At 36.2% G+C, this 22,931-nt stretch overlaps 1 protein-coding gene across 10 annotated transcripts in view; it reads right to left on the reverse strand.

Annotated features, from left to right (window-relative positions):
• Positions 1-22,931, reverse strand: part of NLGN1 (neuroligin 1) — a 477,276-nt gene that overhangs the window by 219,100 nt on the left and 235,245 nt on the right. For 7 of the 10 annotated variants that reach the window (XM_061452521.1, XM_061452520.1, XM_061452522.1 and 4 more), the window contains one exon: positions 3,576-3,635. The exons of the other annotated variants lie outside the window; for them this stretch is intronic. In XM_061452521.1, coding sequence (XP_061308505.1) covers positions 3,576-3,635 — 60 coding nt within the window. The remainder of the gene's footprint in view (positions 1-3,575; positions 3,636-22,931) is intronic. 10 annotated transcript variants of the gene reach the window in all.

Consider the following 22,931-nt stretch of genomic DNA (forward strand, 5'->3'; position numbering starts at 1 on the left):
TCACTAATTACCTAGAAGTCCAGTTCTGATCCCTGAGAACACAGGCTGATTAATGATTTCTGTTGCTGTATTTTAAGTCACACTAAGTACTTTAGCATATGGGAACTAAGAGTGCGTAAAGAGTCACTGTTTTTTTGTGGTTTTTTTTTTTTGCTATAATTTGCTATAGCAAATTAAAACAAATTAAATTATTACCTTACAAAAATTAAGACTGAGATATTAGGATTAAAATAGTCTACTTTTTTCAACTAAGACTTGTTTCTAGACTGGGGAAGGTATCGTTTATTTAACTGCTCAGCAACTTAAAGTTAAAATTTGCATCTACACTACATACTGCTTACCTGCGTATCAGCAAATAGGCATATCCACCACTGTTATGAAGAGGGAAAGCCCCAGTGCTCACTGGTTGCAGATGCTTTTGGTACTCTTTTTTTTTTTTTTGTGCTTGCTTAATATTTAGTTCTATACTTATTGAAAAACAGGTAAGCAATTTCAAGTGTAGATGTGAAAGGGTTAAATTGAAATCAGCATTCATTTAGACTGGGGGAAAATACATTTATATAATTTCTGATTTATCACAAATTTCCCACTCACAAAATTTTAAAACACCTTCATTTTTTAAGCAGCAAATTTGCAGATCATTAGCTGGTAATGTGCACCACTGCCTTTGGGTCTTTTGAAAACAAAAATGAAAAATGATCTAATTAAGCCTGGTCTACTGGTTGCAGTACATACCAGAGATCCAAGTTTGATTACTGATACCAGTGCTTGTGCTGGCAAGGTTTGGACTACAATAGTGTGGTAGTGACATGTAGCAGCAGATGGGAGTAGGATTATTGAATGCTGTTTTAAAATTAAATCTTCTCATCAAACTCTGATGTTTGAGTGATGCAATACAGAATACTTTCCAGACATTTGCTCCAAGAAGCTGGTATTAAAGATCTTTCTTTAGGAAAGGTACAATACAAGAAATGGACATGGGAGCTTCAAATTTCTTAATACATAGAACGTCCTGAGCATTTTAAGAATCAATGGACACTGTTTATGTAGCATGGATTCTATGGTTGTCTGACACATTTGTTTTTCACCGTGTATCACCCAGTCTCCCTAATATTCCAACTTTATAATTCATTTGGTTTGGCATTTGTGTTTTTTTTTTTGTCCCAGTTATTCATTTGTAGATTTTTACATTGAATAAATACTACCATAGTGCAAAATGTATTTGAAGGATTTGATTGACATTTTAGCATAAATCTAGACAGCTAAGATGGCTTTTTGCTTTGCCTTTCTCTTTCCTGCTACTTATACCCAACTCCATGACTTAAATTTGTGAACTCTTCAGTTCTGCATATGCAACAAGCGCTAGAGTTTCAATGCAGAAAAGCAGGTTCACAAAATGGAGGTCACCTCATACTGCTCCTCCACCGAGGGACAGAGAAATGCAGGGCCTCAGTTGTTTTTCTACCAACTGAGCAGACATCCTAGCAGCATTCAGTGTCTATTGATCATAAAAATTTAAATTTGCCCCACCTCTCTATGACTCTCAAAGTGGTAAAATTCTAATAATTACTGCCTGCATTCTTCTGCTGGCATGGAAAGAACAAACCTGTCACTTGTATTCCAGAGAAAATTAATCCCAGTACTATCAATTACAGAGATTTATTAGTGTTGTAAATATTTCTTCCCCTCTAGTTTGACTGCTGTGTTCTTAGAGCTCTTTCTCTCCAACTGTCAATGTGGGAGACAGGTTTTCCCTGACATGGACACTTGTTCTCCAAAGACTGAGATCCCTACTCTCATCTGATTCTACTTACTAAACTGATTGCTGATAGCAAGCACTCACTGCTGAATTTTAGCAAAATTAGTAGTCTCTCTCAAGTGAGGGTCTAAACAGAGGACTCAACAAATATAAAGCCATTAGCATCTGTCTTGGCAATTATACAGCAGTTTAGAAGAGCCATTAAGGTCCACTGGATGAATAACCCAGGTTTCAAATGGTTTCTTATAACATATTGTTAAAACAAGGCAGAGTAACTTCCCCAGTGCCTAATTCACTGTCACAAGTCTTGGAGAATATGCAAGAATGTTCCTTGCAATATTTTGCCTTGAACTAATGTATATCTAGTTCCTTCATATATTCTAATATTTCTATATTCTAATTCCTTTATTGCTATTGTTATTTTCCCTTCAGTGTCTGTCCTATTAAACTGTCTTTATCTCAACTCGAGTTTCACTTCCCCTCTGCCCCTGCCCAATTCTCTCCCCATCTCACTGGGAGTGGGGAGGAATAGTGAGCGAGGGGCTCTGTGATGTTTAGCTGCCTGTTGAGTTAAACCACAACACATGAGAGCTTTCAAAGGAGATTTTCAGTCTCTGTTCAGTTATTGGGTAAGAAGTTAAATGCTCATATTTGCCTTCCTTCATCTTTTGTGATAAGATTGCATGTTTCTGTTTGAGTAAAACATTTAATGTTCCGTGATGAAAAATTTCTGAATTGAAAGCCTTGTAGTACAAGTTAGGCTTAATCTTAATATCTGGCAAAAAAAAAACCAAACAAACCAGATATTAACAGAGAACCAACCAACAACTCTACCAGTCTCATATGATAATTTGTTTTACTTGTTGACCATAAAATAGACAAAGTGTGTGTTTAAGATTCAGAACTTTGAAGCACATCTACTTGAAAGGATGATACTGCTCAGAAGAAAGAGCCTCTTGTTACCATCTTCATAGCCCTGAAAAAATATCAAATCTGCATAAATTATTTGATTAATAGACATAATTCATAACCAGAATAATATGCTTGACATTTCAAACTTCCAATTTTACTTGGTAATACAGTTTTCTAAGGGTCAGCACAAGCAGACAGGCATCTTTATATGCTTGTAAAAACAGAAGGCATCAAATTCCTTTAGATGACCTTCAGTTTACCTCTGCTGAATTTTCTGGCACTGCACAGAACCTCATCAATTGCAAATATTGTCTGCCATTCTAGGGCTACTGCTCTTTTACAGGGAGGTGGGGTAATTTTGCATTTGTTTGTTCATGGCAATGTAAGTGAAAAGGTTTTGTATTTGGGGAAATTCAGTTGCTTAAGAGACACTTTCTAAGAATTTTCTGTATTTTCCTTTAATAAACACAACATTTTCTATGTTTATCAAACTCATGTCAGTGAAAAAAGAAACATCTTCGTACTTGGTGAAATACATAGGGTTAGAAAACATGCAAAAAGGTGTACAGAGAAACTTTAAAAGAGTGTTAGTTTAAATACTATGGACAAAATTCAGTCAAAAGGTGGGATGCAACATATTAAGAGTCCATTTCAAGAAAACAAAAAACCTCCTCTTTAAATATTGTTACTGTTTTGTATCAAAATGTAGAACTTAACGACATTCTTTCTTTAAAAAATAAAAAATATATATATGTATAACAACAAGCAAGAAGACAAAACACATCAAAAATGGGAATAAAAAAAAAAAACTCTTCAAAAGAAGACAAGAAGTCAAAAAAAGAGGGGAGAAAAAAGATTTTCAGGGATCCTTGTCATGCAAATCATTTTGGCGGCAAAAAAATACCTTCATCTTCAGCACCGTCATTATCACCTAAATCATCTGTCTGTTTCTTTGTAAGGGGACCTAGGATTGAGAACGGAGAAAATGGAGGAAAAAAGACAATTCAAGAATATACAAGACTGAGGAAAAAAACAGTGAATATTAAATTCCCATGGATGTTTCAAGAAAAACATTTGCAGGGATGGAAATATTAGTTTCCAACAACCAAATTTTCATTATGTTTTTCAAACATTACAGCAAAACCTTCCCTAGGGGGTATGGCTATTAGAAACATCTAGCACAAGAACCAAAGAGTGCCCAGTGCTTTATTGTTTTTAAATGAAGAATCAAAGCTTGTTTACTAAAAGCATACCCACCATAAACTATATTTATCCACTTAATTTAATTGTTTTTTGTTCTTGTTATTAGGAATAGTGGAGACAAGAACTGCCAAATTACCTCTTGCGTTTGATGCAATAAGGTGGCTAATAAATGTCTTCACAGTTGGTTAAAACAGTATTTTCTGTGAAATGCTAATTCACATTTGTAAGTTGAACCATTTAAGCTTATAATTTACAAAGATAAGCAGGGTTTATCTTTTTTTTTGTTTGTTTTTTCCACACTCATTTCATTCTCTTTTAAATAGAATTTTAGATTCCCTTGTAACCTTTGACTACCTGCTGAGATATTTGTAAAAAATATGAAAATCCATAGGTGAAGTAGAAACAAGAATGAAATCCTAGACCAATTGAAGACCATGATTTTTGCCATCGATTTCAATAGGGCCAGGTTTAATGCACAGTATACAAAAGTTGCATTGAATATAGAACTGAAGTTTTAGCTTGGGCAAAATACATAATATCATAATTCTTTATTTCCATAAATGGATGCCAAGACAGAAGTCTTTCATGCCCAGCACCTGTATTATTAGCAAGTGGTAACGGATTCATCATATATTTCCAATGGGAAAAATACCCATTCCTTTCCTGAGTAATAAAAAAAATACACCAGAAGGAAAGTCAAAGGCCATTCTAAAGATATTTCCATGTCATATATTTTACACACTTATGCACAAACAAAAGACAACTGGAACTCAGCATTATCTTTCCTTTTTTTTTTTTTTTTCCCAGAGCTTTCTCATTTACATGACATTCTGTAATTTGCATGCAAAAAAGCAATCAGTGCGAACACAGGACTAAGTAACAAAAAAAAGAAAAAGCCAGCCAAATACAGAGTAGAAAACAAGAACTTTCTCATGCATAAAACATCAATAGACAAAAACAACAACAAAAGAGAGATGGACAGTATGTGTCGATATTTGCAGTAGATATAGGCAAGAGACATGCATTAACTCTAAGCACCATGGACTATTAAAACATTTGTATTTCAAAAGCTCTCTAGCTCTGTTATTTTACAGGGTATTAGTCATTCAGCACTAAACATGTCACATAGGAAAACACCATGTATTTAAATGATATGTTTAATAAAAAAATAAATTCATAAAATGGTTGTACCAGGTGCATGGATTTGAGAAACAGAAACAACCCATGAAGTACCATGAGATTTTAACTGTTAAAGTAGGAACTGGGCCATTATTATTGAAAACCAAAGCTGAATACCTCAGGTACTGCATCAGCCAGGAGTACGGTTCTAAACTCACTCTAAATACAGAGCACTAGCATTATACATCATAAATTAAACACGAGCATTTGTATAGTCACATCTGTAACAATCACTCTGTTTAGTACAGAGCCTTGATGATACAATAGCTTTTCCTAATACAAGCCCTGAATATAATCTTTACAATATATGGTATCTAAGTAACTTAACCCTATCCAAATGCACACATTTGAATGTCTTGCTGCCCATCATTCTCATTCCACAGCAACTTTACTTCTAAAAGAATAAAACTAGAAAAATAATGGGTATATGCAAAGCATAACAACAATTTCATAGTGTTTTTTTCTGCACAGTGAACAGGAAGAATGAACTTAAGAATTTTAAAAGCTTTGCACTTAATAATGGGGAGCCAAACCCAACCAAAGATATATACACATTTTTAATGTCATCTTGTTATTTTTTAAGCTTTTAAAAGTTACCAGAAAGGAACAATGTAGCATCTGGAAAGGCAAGCAGCACACATTTCTCCAAATAACTTGCACAGAGGGGCAATTTCTTTTCTGGATGAAACCAAGACAATGAATGCTACATCTTTTTAATAGCTGGCCTTCATCAGGTATTTTGTGTAGATCATGGTTCCAGATCTCAACAGCACTTACATAGTGCATCAAACATCTCAGTACAAATGACTGATACCATACCACCTCTGATGTTACAATATGGTGAAGTATACCTGAAGCTAGCTATTAAAACCAACCTGGGTAATTTAATTAATTTAAAAAAATTAAAATAAAAAAATGTATTTACGCAATTAGGACTTTCTTTGAAAACCATAAAATAAAAAAAAAAAAAAACAAAAATCAGACCATATTCCTTCTAGAATCATAGAATTATTTAGGTTGGAAAAGGCCTTTAAGTTCATCACGTCCAAACGTTCACTTAGCACTGCCAAGCCCACCACTAAACCACGTCCCTAAGTGCCACATCTACAGGACTTTTAAACTGCTCCGGGGATGGTGACTCAACCACGTTCCCGGGTGGCCTGTTCTAATGCTTCACGATCCCTTTTGCAAAGAGGTTGACCTATTTTTAAACTGTCAGACTAAAAATATGCTTTCCAACACAGCCATATATCTGTATTCACAATTGAGGGGCTCTGCTTGCCACATCCCCTAAGCAGGGGAACTCATCCCTGGTGGAGACATGACAGGCCCCATCATGCAATACTAACAGTATTCTGTTACGAAAGAGATAAGACAAGATTTCTGCCACAAGTTTGCTCCACTCTGCAAACACATCTCAACAACAGCTAGCTTAGGGAAACATAGACCAAAATGCTTCAGATTTTCTGCTTTCTGGAGTTACAATGCTATCTGAAGTCTAGAAATGAAAGCAGAGTTTGGTCTTCATGCACCAGGCAAAAAACTACTTACCTATTATCTGTACTTCACCTACACATACAGGGATGCTGTAGAATTTGTATTCGTAAATTGCTCTGCAATCTTCGAGAGAAACATCAGCTCAAGACACATTGTGCACACAGCTGTCTAAAGTGGCATAAAGCAAGATCAAGTGAATCACAGAATAATAGAATACCAGGTTGGAAGGGACCTCAAGGATGGTCTGGTCCAACCTTTCTACACAAAGCATGACCTAGACTAGATGTCCCAGCACCCTATTCATTCAAATCTTAAGAGGTGTCCAGTGTTGGAATAATCTGCCTAGGGAGGTGGTGGATTCCCTAATGGCTGATTGTTCTCATTGTGAAAAATTTTCATTTTGTTTCCAGTTGGAATCTCCCCAAGAGAAGCAAAGTGGTTTTAAATTCTAAATCTTCAAAGGGGAAGCAGAGCTCTGAGCTTGACTGTTCACGTTCTGTGTTGCCTATGTTACATGTATGGCTTCTGAAGAAAATTTTAAATCATGAAAGTAGTATTAAAAGCAGCTTGGGCTTAAGAATTCCACCTATTTCAGCAGTAATTCTCATTCTAAAATCAGTAAGAAATGGCTTTTGCTTCTGATTCTCTAGGTAACAGCATCACTATGTCTGTATGATCATGAAGACTGACATCTTGATTCCTTACACAGGAAGACATTACTATCAGGTTAACAAAATCAAATCTTCTAGAAAGAGCCTGCAAAATATAACAGCAATAGCCTTTTAAAGTAAAAATTAATCAGGACTGAAATCATAGAATCATAGACTATTTTAGGTTGGAAAAGACCTTTAAGATCATTGAGTCCAACCATTAACCCAGCATTGCCAAGTCCACCACTAAACCATGTTCCCAAGTGCCACACACAATCGTAGCATCATAGAATGATAGAATAGGTTGGGTTGGAAGGGACCTTAAAGGTGGTCCTGGACTCAGTTTCCTCTTCACAAAATACAAATCACAGGTCAGTTCCAGCAGCAGCCTTCTTTCCATGATCTCCTCTCACTGGGTTTAGGTATCTAGACAGTGACCATTTCTGATACGGCAGGACAAACTTTCCCAAGAAGCTGCAAAGTTCAGCAGGGAAGAGGCTCTGGGTTTCTGAGGCCTTAAAGACCACTTGTCCCACTTCCTTCTCTTCCACACAGCTTTTACAAACCAGCATCTTCCAAGCTCCCACCTGTACATCCTATCTTGGCATTATCCAAAACACAACATGACAGTGTCTGGAGCTGTTCCAAGGAAAAGCCTTTGTCATGAAACATCCTGCCCTCATCATCAATCTGCTTGGGTGCCACTAAGTCAGGGATTGTTGAGTGCATGTCCCTGAAGATTCTGTAAGCAGCCACAGCACCAACAGGGAAGATGAGTTAGTGAACTGCAGCAGGATACTCTGCCTGGGGTGGAAGCATTCCTGAAGACCACAGACATTATCCCTGCAAAGGCAGTGAAGGAAAATCCTAGCAGCTGCTTGCAGTGCACTGGCTGGAGTGATGCACACACAAGAATGCAATTGCCAAAGCCACAGCGCAGTTATACTTTAAGTGTTGTGGGCTGGTTTATTTAAAGTTTCCTGGGACAAAAACAAAAGCAGCACTGCTTCACCACCCTACCTCCTGTGTGACAAAGGGCACAAGAAGCAGCTGTGACCTCTCCTCACCTCACAGGCTGCAGTCATGCTGCTGTATTCCAGATGCTTCACTCTGCTCCAGGAAAAAAGCACTTCTGATACAAGATAACCAGAAACCTCTTCTCCGGAGTCAGACTCAATACATGCAACATCTATTGAGTCAGTCCTGAGCAGCCAGAAGCACAAGGCTTCTAGAGCTCCTGAAAGTTGAGAGTCAACTACAGTCTCGCAGCAATCAGTTTAAACTGTCCCAAGCGACATTGTCATCAGACTCTTACCTGAACCGGTGCCTCTGTCTACAGGGAGAGAGTTGGAAGTCCTTTCCACCTCTCTTCACTATAGGAAACAATACAGTGGCTGATTCCCCCTGAACTGACACACTATCTTCATCTTGAAATCTTGTTCCACACACTTTCAGATGCACTTCTGTGACTCTCCAGACATGCAGCACTGCCAAGGACATACTGCCAACAGCCTGATGGCACAGCCTGGCCCTCGTGCAAGCTGCATTCTGCCTGCAAGGTCAGCTGCTCGAACTAATGCTGCAGCATCAGCTGTGACCATTGTAGCTTCTGTCAGCACTCACAGGCAAGGTGCAATGCTTGGTGTTTACTGCCCAGGTGCTAGTCAGGTCTGAGAAGTCTGGAAATAAATTGCTTAGTAGGTATATAATTTTCAGCTATTTTTGCAGGTTTGAATTAATATTCTAGAGAATCTTTACGATTTTGTAAATTAAATGTATCTCTCAACTAGATTTATTTCTTTATCCCTGACTCCTATGATTCTTTATGGTTCTTCCATCATTTTAACATTCTTTGCAGGTAACTAATTTTAAAAATACTGATACTAAGACATGATGGACTACGAGCCAATGAAACAAAAAAGTGTATACTTTTTACAGAATGTTTATTGCCAGAAGTCTTTTGTCCACAATTACTTTTTACTGTTGTTCTACTGCAGCTTGTGAAGGCCCACTTATTCCTCTTCTTTGAGCATTTCCCTTACCAAAATGGGCATCCATCACAAAAAGACTATTCTACTATGTTTAAGACATAAACCTTATTCTGCTGGCCTAATTTTTCACTAAAATTTATACAATAAATACTAAATATCAACAAAGTAATCAGGTACCATAAATAATGGACAGAAAAGAGCATACTACAGACTCTAAAATGCTGATGCAAATATCATTTACTTACCAGAAGCTTTCTAAGGTTTAGTCTCATTTAGCCTCATGTTGCTGCATGCCCATAACTCTCATTAATGTTAATGGGAAAGTAGACCCCTAAGTCAGTTTAAAAAGGGGAAGAAGCGATTACTGCATTTTATGTTTCCTAAAGGCAACAAATACTCTTGCTACCAAAGCTAACTGAACGCTATGTGCAGGAGGAACTCTTAATAAACTCTCTACTCCTTTAATTTAGAAACAGTTCTTACATTATTTAAAGTATTATTCAAATATTTATTCTATTTGTATTGCAATCAGTGCTAAGGACATAACATGATGCATTTTAAAATCTTGCTATTTGACTACTATGTGCTTGTAGATGGCTTTCCTTTGCTCAAAATAAGAGAAATACATCCTGTCCAGCTAGCTAGAAAGTAATTATGCACTCAAATAATTAAATCCAGTCATATTAATTCTGGTTTTTATCATTCCCTTTGATGAAAGACTAAGGTACTTTAGCTTCCAAATACATTAAAGCTGATTATAAAATCTCCCTTTATGGTCTCGGTTCAGCAGAAATTATCTGTGGCCTTTTGGACCACATGCATGTGGGAGGCAAGGAATCTGTGGATGTCATTAGCTTTTTGGCCTGGGAAAGCTATTAATCATAAAAAATAGAAAAAAGGCATGCTGCAAGTTGACACCATTTTGCAAAACAACAGTACAAATCCTCTAAACTTAATAAATCTGTGCTCATGTATACAGCTATTGTTCAGGCCAAAATGTTCTCCTTCAGTAATGAGAAAAATGGGAAAGAAAAAAAAAGCACCTTTTATATCAGGTTAAGTAGACTCCATGTATATAGCAATTTAGAAATCACCATAGTAATAAGCATTATTTTACTTAAGATGTCTGTTCAATAAAAAAAGAGAGAGATGAGATTAAGGCCAACAGCTGAAATAATACAGACCTTGGAAAAATTCACTAATGATTTGCAACACCACAGAATCTGGTAGTGCAAATATCAAATACAATTATATGTTCATCTTTAAACTTCAGTAAGTGCCCCTGTCCATCCTTTTCTGTTTCTTCTTTTTAGGCTTGCTTTTTTAATTGAGCAGGGAAGGTTTGTGAAGTGAAATCACCTCACTTTTTTTGACCTTACCCTCACATCCAAATATAAAATAACCAACCCTCTGTTATTCCAACTATCACTTTTATGCAACAGACTAACTAAAAAATATCTGTGCTGAATTACAGTCTAGCAGATGTTAGCTGAAGCACAAGAACATGTTATAACTATCTCCTGCTTATAATTTAAAATAATGAGTTATAAGTAACAACCTTCAGACCTCAACATTTTCAGTGAAGAAAATAAAAAATCAAATTCTTGCATATTGAAATTAAAACATTGATATTTTTTCTTACAAATGTAATGAAAAATTAGAAAGATACAGCATAATAGTATTCTGACGAATAATTTTCTAAAAACCACCTTATTTCATTGGAAAATTAGACAGTTCTCAGCAAAAATAAAAGAATTAAAATTATTTACAGAAAAGAGGTTTGGATGGTACAAATAGCATCTGGGTCTTAAGAATCAACTAACTGAAAAAATATCTATTATAATACTTCGTTGTAACAGGAAAAAATTTACTTTTTATTTTCCCTTATTATCGTCTTGCTTTCATGCTTTCACCACAATCTCACTCCTTTCTTGTTATTTCTCCCCCTTATATTCCTTTTCCTTCCATGTTGTACTTATTTGTAGTATTAGTACTTACCATCAGGGCAGAGCCCTGGTAGACTTTGCCTTTCAATGATAACATTTGCACTTGTGTTTTAACAACAAACGATGGCACAAACCTCAGTTGTTTCACATCTTACTACCTGATTTGTGATGACAATCAAGTACTGTAATTAGAGCTGCAAGTAACACAAATCTGCATCAGCAACTGAATGACAGGTGCAAATTGAACCCATAAAAGGGTTGCCAACCTTCTTTGAAAATTTACATGTACAAATGCTTTGTCACTAAAGAAGCTATTCTGACACTTCAAGACTAACTCCTGCTGTGTCTTTTATAACAGTGTATTGCTAAAGTGACACACAGAAAGAATGTCTTATCCCAAACCTTTTTATTCACAGAATTAATCACACTGGCTGGATCTTGATTTCCCTTATATCTGAAGGAATTTCATTACTGAACATTAGATTCGTGTGAATTTAAATGAGATGAGAATCTAGGAATGCAGATAATTTCACTCCTCTGCTTCACATTTTAGGTGAAGCCTGAAATTCTATGTATTCTCAGAGGTGAAAGCACTTTAGGTTCACATGTCCTCTAGACAGCATCCCAACTGAAGCTTCATTTCAGCCTCTCTTTAAATCCCTCTCTGTTTGAAACAGATCACTCTATATACCCAACTCCTGCTTTTGGTTATGTGATATGCCTGTCAGCCCTGGTGATACATACATCATGCACACCTCATCTTTCTGGATGTCTGCCAGCACTGGCACCCTGACAATGGCCTGCCAGACAGAATTTTGGATGGGTAAAGCTCTGCTCCACTCAACCCCTGCACACTAGTGTGCACAGTAGTACTGCTCAGGAGAATGAGATTTCCCAGGGCAGGTTCAAAGACACCACTGGTACTTCTCTTTTTTCCTAACTTTCCATAAAATACACAGCTAATATCCTAGGTGAGCTGCCTGCTAATCCTTATATAGGGTTACAAATGAAACATAACTCATGTTTGGAGTATGCTTAGTACAAGGAGAAAGCAATTCAGTAGAAGAACCAACAACCTAACATTGTAGCTTTTGAACCACCCTGACTCCTATTCTAGCCAATGGGAAAAAAAAAGAAATACATTGGAGAGGGGAGAAAAAAGTGAAAGTAATTATTTTTTTTTCCTTCCAGTGAAACCAAAGGAAAGCACAGACACTTATGTTAAAGCAGTGGCTAAGCCACCCACTGGAAATACACATGAGGAAAAGGATGCTTCATGTGGACCAGGGCTCTGCTGGCCACAGTTGATACAGCAGAAAAAAGCTCATGCATTCAACCAGAACACTGCAGTTGGAGAACAAAGCTCCAGGAGTGAGGGACAGGCAGGTAACAGATATGAAAAACAAAATTCAAAAGCTGTTATACCACCATCATAAACATTTACCACTCCAGTGCCACCTCACTTGCTTATATCACAAGTTCACACAGCTTTTAAAATTTTACTTGCATTTATAATTCATGCTGGTTTAGATACTCATATTCCAAGGTGACAAACTCCTGTAATGAACTGAATGCAATATTACACAGTTGTGCCTCAACCTGAGCTTCAAGATCACGAATCAGCTCTCCCTCTGTACAGGTAATGACTACAGTCCAGATTCTAATGAAGACTTATGCCCATGCTTAACTTTAAGCCCCTGAGTAAGTTCTCTTAAGTCAACAGGCTAAATCTCCTTGTAATGTAAAGATCCAAATAATACATAGATCTACTAACATTAACAGAACTGCTCCTATTTGCATGTGGGCCAGGAGGTCAACTCAGGAGTAAAAGTTAAGCAGGAACATGACTCCCAAATATCTAACTTTACCCAGATATTCTCTGGATAAATCTAATTAAAAAAAAAAAAAAAAACACCTTTTGAACATACTGCCAAAACTTTGCTTTTTCGTCTTTGTGCATTCAAATAAAATCCTGCATTTATTTTCTACAGCTGTCATAAACTGCTTCCTAATTGTAAGGAATATTGGAATTAATTTTAGACTGTGAGCTTAAAAAAAAGTTGTATTTAGCTTATTCAATAGAACTGAAGACTCACAATTTTAAGATCCAGATTTTCAGTTCCAAAAAGTTTACAGTTGCCATTAATGTATCAACATTAGTCTTTCGCTTTCTTTTAAAGATCTCTATAGCATTGCTCTAGTAACAGTGCAAGTTATATACAGGAAGTGCATCCTTCATATAACAGACACAGCTAAGAAAACCACCACTGATTTAGGTAAAACTGATAATGTTTGTTCTTTTTGCTGCCTTTGTGGCTTGTTTTTTTTGGTCTTATTTTGTTTCACACAGCTAGGGTGGGTCATCTACAGCAATAAGATATGTTACCAGAAAGCACTCTCTGCTACTTCTTGACTTAAATACCAAAATATGATTAAAAAACATACTAAGAAAAGCCACAAGAGAACAAACAGACAAACCCAAACATCTTATTTTACTTACTTAAGTATTCCATTCTGTTCTCAGCCCAAAACAACTGGAAAAACAACCTTTGTAATCTTGCTACCAAGTATCCCTCTCTGGAAAGAAACTATCCCAGAACAGCAGTCTCAGCAGGTGAAAGAGCTTTGGGATTCTTGCACAAGTAATTACTTTTACTAGGGACAAACACTGTCAATCTGCCTTCAGCTAGAAAAGCCTTCTCCCCAGCTGATTCCATTAACTGCAGGGGCTGGTGTCACAGCAGCTATATAGTTTTGTTTATGGCACAGCTGAGCATAGAGTCCAGCTCTCTTGAGACCCAGTTTCATAGCCTAAATAGCAGAGCAAAATGGTCTTCATGTAACCATGTAATTGAACATTGCAGAGAAAATCAAGTTAATTGTGCATAATATTTTCATATAGAGTTCGGAATGAAGTAAGTTCTCCCACCCCTCTCACCAATGTACTTCACGTCATCCTGCTAAGCCACATACTTTGAGCTCTGTATAATTCACTGTACTGCTACAACCTGTGTAATATTTTACCATCTAGAAATCCACAACCTTGCATACCATAGAGATCATAAATAATGTGTAAGTCTAATTTTCGCAATTTTCTGAATGAGCTACTATCAGTAAAACTGATTTCTCCAGCTACTTCACAGAGCTAAATTTCTTTACAAAAGCGATCAAGGGAAAGGGAATGTTTTGTGTTCTACAGCTGACTGCAATCCAACCTTCTCCTCACACTCAGTGGACAGAGGGCAGGGAGTCTATAGGAAAAGCAACTCGTTGATCCACTATTCAATTCCCTGAAATTAACTCCAAATCCCTGCATTTCTTGCCATGTTTCAGTAGCGCAAAGAAAATCTGATGCTATAGTGAGCAACCAAGCTAGACATCATCCATGCTGAGTCATTCTCAGCAGGCTAAATTAGACAGAACTGCACACTCTATCATTGATTGTATAGGCTTCTCTTCAGCACTGGCCAGAACTTCCCAGTCATCTGATGCTGGTACCTAAAGTCACAGAGTTTTCTTGTTCTTGCTATCATACACGTTTGTCCCTAGTGACCTCACAGGCAGAGATAGTACTGATATTTTATATCTGTATGCATGTACAGATATATTTAAATGTTTTAAAACGCTTGCACAACAAAGTTTCTTCTTGGAAAATAAAGGTGGACAATTTTCTTTTATTTATATATAGCTATATAAATATATGTGTACACACATATACAGACAGGTTCTCCTATATGCTTTTTTAACACAAAGAGGTATCTCCCACAGATTTGAAGCTCCAAGCATTACTGAACTATAAATAGAAATACATCAAAAAATAATACCGATACCAATAGCTTGTTGTTCAGAACTAGTCTTTCCATTAACCTGGATCTTAGAAAGAATAAAGATAGTTCAAGTCAAATGTTTCTCAGCTATTCAAAGCTTTCAAAGCATCCTTAAAGACCATTTAATTGGGACCGTGGTCACCAGCTTTTAGAAACATAATGATATCTGCTGTCATTACCACACCCTTTGGCAGACTCAAAGTGCATATCTCTGACAAACAGTGATGAGAGAACTGAGGGGGCAGCATTTATATAGAAGGCTGTCAGAAAAAAGTGCCTGGCCTCACTTATTTTCCTGTATTTACATACTGTATTTTTAGAAAAGCATAATTTTAGGCAGGAAAACTCAAAACATCTCAACAGTCACAAAGCAAGAACGGCACTGCCAGCACTTGAAGATCAGTGGGATCAAATACTCGTCATAGAAAAAATCATTTTCATTTTGACATGTTTTCAATATTAGCGTGGTACTTGTTTTGAAACTACAGTTGACTTGCTCTGCAAGTTATAGTAAGGATCCCAAATGGATAGCTAAAATCCTTATACTGAATGGAGCATGAAAGTAAATCAGCACATCACTTCTAATCTAGCAGAATTTACAGACAGGCAGTACTACTTGGGACTACGTATTTATACAGCTAGTGTTGACTCCCAAATGGACAGAAGGCTCAAAACCCTTCTAGTAGAAACTTTACCTTCATGCTCACTATTAAATAATTGAATAGCTTAACACAGGAGCTAGTGAACAGGAAATGATCATCAAAATAAAATAGATTTACAGAATGTCAAGTCTAGGACTACAATATATTATTTACAAAAAGCATAGCAAATTTAAGAGCAAAATGTCAGAGTAGCCCTTGATTCCATTTTCACAACAGCCATTTAGGTGAGAGTTGACAGGTTTGGGACAATATGGCATTTCTAATTCTTTACCTGCTGACAATAACACTGTTTTCTGAAGGAAAGCAACAAAATGCACAGAAGATAAAGGCATAATGTTTCTTAGCACTGCACAGAAGGTATTCTCCCTTCTATTTTTATTTATTTTCCTTCTCAAAAATCTCCTTGCTTAGGATCACAGTTTGGGCACAGTTACCAGGGGTTTTATACTGAGCTATGTTTCTCTTTTTTAAAGCTTCTCCTAGTGGGGTAAAAGGTACTTTATTTTCCATAACAAATATAGAGAATTTACATAAACAGTATAAACTGTTAAATTATAATGATGGTCTAGGTTTCATGCACAGATCCCTTTAGAAAAGAAAATCAGTAGCCAAATTAAATATGGCATTTTGCAACTACCACACAAACACACATTAATTTATAATTTAACTATTTGGTGATAATTATTATGGTTTAAGATTAGTCCCTGATATGACTAGAATATCTTCTGTTTAGAAAGTAAACCAATTGATGTGGAATTTTTATGACAATATCTGAGCAAATAGTCCTTATGACCCTTTCCTAAGTTAATCAAATTTAGTGAAAAAAATATCCCAGCAACCCAAGATCCATCCTGCTGAGCAGAATGAGTGCCTACAGCAAGTATAGCAAACTACTGGCACCAGAACAATATTTTAGACTATTAAACTACCAAACAAACTGGGGAAAGTGAAAGGTATTCCTGTAACAGACAGCTAAAAGCATGTTACTATGTGGCAGCAAAGATTATTTTTGCCTTTGGACCCAACAGTAAAGATAATCTCAGTTCTTGTTTTCACTTCAGCATTTGTAATGAGTAGGTTCCATAATAAGAAGCAAAATTTTAAATTTATAATTTTCCTTTAAGATTTTAGTTTGTCAGCATTAAAGATTCAATAAAATTATGGTAGTGTTAGATTTATTCCATCTCTTCAGCAACAGGATTATTAACTAAACTGTAAATGCAGGGTATTTAATGTAGACAAGTAGGAACAATCCAATTAACTTCAATAGACCGAAAACGTTTAACTCGTGCCTTCAGATATATATATGCTAAGCATATATTAACTTTGTGATTTAGATGTCAGAGAATGTTTTGGAAATGCATTTGGGCATACATGATTTCTACATTCTTTGTTAATGTGAGAGTTAAAAATACTTCTCTTCATCCTGGAATTTTCTATGTACAATTTGGGTATAACTGATGGAGAAAGATGAGATGCAGACATAAGTTTAAAAGCCAAAGAAAACAAGCCTATTAATAATAGCAGCTCCCCCAAATAAACAAACTATGTTTACTTTTCTTGGTGAAATCTGGTTTCCTGGACATCATACTGATCAGGATCAAAAATCAATGATATTCAGCCAGTTGTTTTATCTTAGAAGTTTTTGATACAGTAGTTCTATTCTGTTATCTCTGTAGAGCAATTTTATACTTTTTAAAGACATTATTATAGACATAATCAGAGTTCTATATAGACAAAACACAAATTAACTGCTTAATTTAACAGAAGAAACTTAGTATTTTATTTTGTCAAAACCTTAAAAAGCAGAGGTGATTCATGTAGAAATAACTTTGCAATTACTATCATTTGTAAATTTAAACTATTTTTACATAAGGTTATGATTCACTGTGTGTTTGGATAAGGCTCCGTATGTTTACAGGCTGAGGTAGGCTGTGTCCACAGTTTTGGAACTGCTCTCATAGAAGTTACAGGACCCTTTCTTGGCCATTTTCCTTCCCACAAGCATAACCACTGATTTCACCTCAACCCGTTACATGACATTAGTACAGGAATAACTTCTGAGTTTTGCAGATTTACAACCAGCTGTGCATGTTAGCAGACTGTAGCTGCTTCCCAGTAACAGCTGTATGACATCAATGCCAATCACACCTCAGCTGGCTTTCCTCTAGCCTAACATACACAGAAGCTTAAGTTTCAGCAATGGTTGTAATTCTGTTGAAGAGCTGGGACTAACACTGTAATAAGTAATTTACTTACAACTTACTTGTAACTTACTAAGAGCCTAACCTGTTGCAATTAAATTTATCATTCTTTGCAGCATCAGTATATCCTTTGCTGTTTTTAAGGTGATGTTTTCTGAACCCATGTCTTTCACCAGTACCACTGGTGAACAAAGTAATTTATGCTATAGTGTGAGTAAATCAGAAAGAGCTGGAATTTCATTAGTGATTTCAGTTCTACAGCAGGACAGACAAATTCCAGGGAAAGAGGAATAACTTTAGGAGTTAAAAGCTTTGAACTATAAAGACTAAATGTAGTTTTAAGCTAGGTGCCTAAATAAGCAAGGACCATGTTGGTAATGGACTTTTTAATCAACAAAGACCATGAAGATTATACAGCCCATGTTGGAACTTGATGATCTTAAGGTCCTTTCCAACCCTAACAATGATTCTATGATCATATCCTAATGTAAACCCCTACACCTCTAGGCACCATGAACACTGATGCACTCCTACACCATCTCTCCTCAAATTAAAATGGGTCTTCAGATGGCTGGCTAATACAGATGGATACAGGGTGACTCCTGGACAATGGTGTCCGAATCTGGAGCTGAATACCATGCCCAGTTTCCAGAAATTAGAATCAGACAGACATAGATGTTAAGGATTACAGATCTCTCACATGGAAGATTTTTTTATTTCATTTCTTGACACAATCAGTTTTACAGTTTTATAAAACTTGTCAGTTTGTTGTTAATTTTTGTGTGGCGTTAATTTCATGCAGATAGGAAGAAATGAATTTACAAACTCTTATTAAACTGAACATACCATGTAACATTACACCTATATAATAGTCTGAACATCTATTGTCTTGAACAATTAGTGCACATCATTGAAAGCACAGATGGATGATTCAAATAAGTATGTGTCATATGCAAAATTCACTGAACCTTTAAAGTCTTCCAAATAGTTGCATCTGTCGTATCAATTATGTCAAAGGATAAACTGCAGAGCCTATTTTGGGTTTCAAGCTTGAATTAAAGGCCCCCAAGATGCTCTCCTCCCATCATCCTTCAGAGCAAAAATTACATTACTTGGACCTTGTGGTGGTGCACGACTGCCCCCTTTCCCCTCACCCCCATTTCCTGGACCCTTCTGCTTCCCCAAGAATTCCTGTTAGGCCTCAGCCTTTGCACAGATGGAAGGAGTTGGAGGGTTGTGCATTCGTGGACCATACCATTAACTCTAATTGCCTAACAAAGGCAGGAAAGGGCATATATTATCAGGAAGGCTGGATATTCTCTGATCATATCAGGAGTTCTTTTGAGATGACAAATCATTCCCTGACACTCTGAAACAACCAACACAGAACTGAGGCCAGGATGAAATTTCACCACTGACCGAAGCCAATCATTTTACCACCTTATACACAGTGATCCCAAGATGGAGTCTCTTTGAGGTCTTCTGGATGCAGTGGACTGCGACCCAGTTATCTCCCTTCGGTTTCTATACACATTATTTCACTTCAATTCTGTAGAAATCTCTTTAACCCAAGCCTGAGTAAATCATTGCTAATTCTGACAAAATCTCTTTTTGTATATAATAGAGTGGACATTGCCATCAAATTCTGTTGAATCACACATTTTGTGCATTTCTATTAAAATTACTTTTGTTAATATCTCTGACAATGATTCCTTTAGTGACCCATACCTCTGTTTTGCGACAGACCTATGAAGGGAGAAGAAAATATTTAGAAACCTGTACTATTTCAGTAGCAAGAGGTTCTATTTACATTCATCTTGTCAGAACGACTTGCTCAGCCAAAAACAACCTGTAATTTTATACCTACCTGTTAAAATTTCACACTTGAAAAATGTTCTAATCTCCTTTTGGTAAAAATTTGCCCCCACGCTTCATTTTAACTTTGAATTTTAATTTTCTTAAAAAGAAAATGATATATTTAATGGACCACAGCTGTCTGGAAAGTACATATTTGATAGGCAGATGGAACTAATTTAGAAAATTAGTATGATTTACTTGATGAGTCACAATGAATGTCTGTAAATACATATACAAATTCTGTACCAGAGACTAGTCTTGCAAGCTATATTACATAGAACTCACACTTAAACATGTTAACATCTCCCCTGAAGAAGAATGGAGGCCAAAGCTAACAGCTCCCATCTTCCTTAACTGCTTTATCTTCCTTAACTGCTTTCATGCCTTTGGTTGAAGTCCAGAAATAAGATACTCTCAAAGAGCGCACATATTGGATGCAACAATATTTTTGGATCAGAGACATTCCATGGTATGACAACTGACAGCCCTTGCTGTAGATGAATTAGCAGTTCCATTAAAGCCAGGCACCTAGGCACTGGCCTGGCTATGAACGATGGGAATGGTTCTGGCATCCTGCAGCACACTCCTGGCTGCTCTCTCCCCTTCAGGCCCTATAAACATGCATTTGCTTGGTTATGTGTCAGGAGAAAACATGGATATTGAGTACTGGGGAGGAGGCACGGTGGGCAGAATAAGCACAAACAAATTGCATGGACATGACTGTATCCAGGCCTTAGTGAACATCACAGATTACTTAAATCAGTACTTGGTAGGACATTCCTGACTTTATGTTGAAGAAAATTGTATGGCACATTTCTGGCAGTATCAAGAACATTTGAATTTCCTAGATTTCAGCCTGAGGAAGGAAAAGAAGGGCATTTTAAACCAAGTCATCCTCCACCTAACAAAGATTCCTGAGTAATTACTGCAGTGCATTGCCAGAAACATACTCCAAACTCAAATCTGCAAACATATCCACTGATAACATTAATTTAAGATAATCAGGTGAGCTAATTTGGTGACTAATAGTGAATAGCAAAAAGAAATCAAGATTGTAATCAGAGTAAATCTCAGCTCTTAGTAATACAGTAGGCAGAACACTGAACACTAAGCCATAATGATCATCTGCTTGCTTCCAATTTCCTAATAGAAAATACTGGTGTTGAAAATTAAGAGAAAATATATTTATTACCATCATAAACCAACATGCTGTTTTAAATATGTTTGGGTTTTTTTTAATAAATAAAAACTTTTCAAAACAGTACAAGTCAAGCTCAAAAAAGGCATTTCTTTGAGCATTTTCTCATAGAAAATAAGCTAATGAAATTAAAATCACCTCATATACCTAAGGATGGGTACATGTTGTATGTATGCAAAATCAAGGCTACAGTAATAATGGGGCAAAACATTTAAAATTTAAGCATTCAAACAACTTTAAATACGTATGTAACTCCTCTGAGTGCCTTTGGATTCATCCTACTTATATGAATAGGATTTTCAGAATACATTTCAGAGAATAAATTCAGAGACATCTCAAAACATACTTTAGAAAGAGGATATAAGAGAAAAGAGTTCTTCTGTACATAGTTGACAGCTGACTGTTTTCAATTATTTCAACAATGATGGTACTTTTCAATTAGGTTAATAATTACTATACATTGTGGTGCTTAAAGCTCTGGGTAGAACAGTTGGGTTTGTTTGTTGTTTGGGGTTTTGGGGTGAGTTTTTTTGCTTTTCTGTTGTTGTTGTTGTTTTCTTTGGACGGGGGTTGCTTGTGTAGTTTTTTTTTAGAGTTGTAAAACTGTACCTTAACTGTGCTTTTTTTTTTTTTTTCTTTAATATTTTGCAGGACCAGGGATTAAGTAACTGGATAGCAGAAGAATGCAAAGCAACCATACAAAAAAACCCAAACCAGCTAATTTAGCTTTAGGACATATTAATAAATTTAGATTAATATTTCAAATTTTATAAAATCATTTCTCCTTCCTTCTTTCAGTGGTATGATAGTAGAATAAGCTCTTTCAGTATGTAAACTCATGTGAATAAAATTACCATATTTAACACATTAAAAATTTCTACACCCACTAATACTTAAATTAGTCAAAGGTTAATTATCATCTGTGAAAGGGAAACTGAAGTTACTTCAGCAACATTCGAAACCTGTTCTCTTTTAAAAGAAGAAGTATTAACATGACTATTAGAAATGTGCAGCAGATTAATTTCTTACTTGATAGTAATGACTGACATAGTTAAGAAGAATTGTGTATTTTTTGGCTAGTGTTCAATCTGAGATGGCTAATTGTTGTATTAAACCCCCTATATTATAACACAGTAGCTACATTATAGGGAAGGGTTTATTTACAACTCTAAATACATTTTAGCAAACCGTGACTCCCTGATTATGTGAAATGCCCCCAAATTAATATAAACACCCTATTTTCTAAAAGTAAAAAGCCAGAAAGCCAGGACAAGGCCCATATTAAAAAAACAAGTTACAGTTATGCCCTACTTTACAAGCCTAGGTGAAATTCATGTGGTTTGCAAGCCTCTGGTAGCCTTTTCTAAAAGAATGAATTTCTGTTTTGCTGTGTTTTCCTATCCAATCTTAGGTCAACATTTTGCTATTAAAAGTAAGTAGTTCACACAGTACTCAGATGTCTGAGATCTTTATAGAGATATCACAAGCATATGCACGTATATAAAAACATTTTTCAGAAACAGTTGCAGCATTTTATTTTGGGGGGAGTTAAAGGACATGATCAACTTTCAGTGTAGCTTTCCCTTGGTTTTGGAGGATGAAAGGGACTAATGGAGGGTCACAAGAGGAGGATGGAATCAAAAATGGAAATAAAAGGAGAGTACTATTGAATGTGGCTTCTCTTTTCCCTAGACAGTGATTAGAGGTGTCTGTAAGAGAAAAAAGGATTGAATAATTCTTGCTGCATATTTCCAAGAGTTTTCCATCATAAGGATGAGTACAGTCAAAATGGGATTTTTTTATTCTCTTTGTTAATATTAACACTAAGGCTGTCATGTCCTTTATACAGAATTTGATTTAGTATAAAACTCTTAGCTCCTTTAGGTCACAAGTTACTGGAGTGGCTGGGTAAGACTCTACATGTTCCTTGTTTTATCAGAAGACCTGGAATAAAGCCGAGAAATATATTCCATACAATTTTATGATTTTTTTTTTTTGACAGAATATATGTTAAAAAGAAGATTGCCAGTACTCCTTGAGATTTCT

This window comes from Pezoporus flaviventris, unplaced genomic scaffold, assembly GCF_033815535.1.
Source record: "Pezoporus flaviventris isolate CSIRO_AGI_PZ_B2104156 unplaced genomic scaffold, CSIRO_AGI_Pfla_v1 ptg000013l, whole genome shotgun sequence".
NCBI classification, from domain to species: Eukaryota; Metazoa; Chordata; class Aves; order Psittaciformes; family Psittacidae; genus Pezoporus; species Pezoporus flaviventris.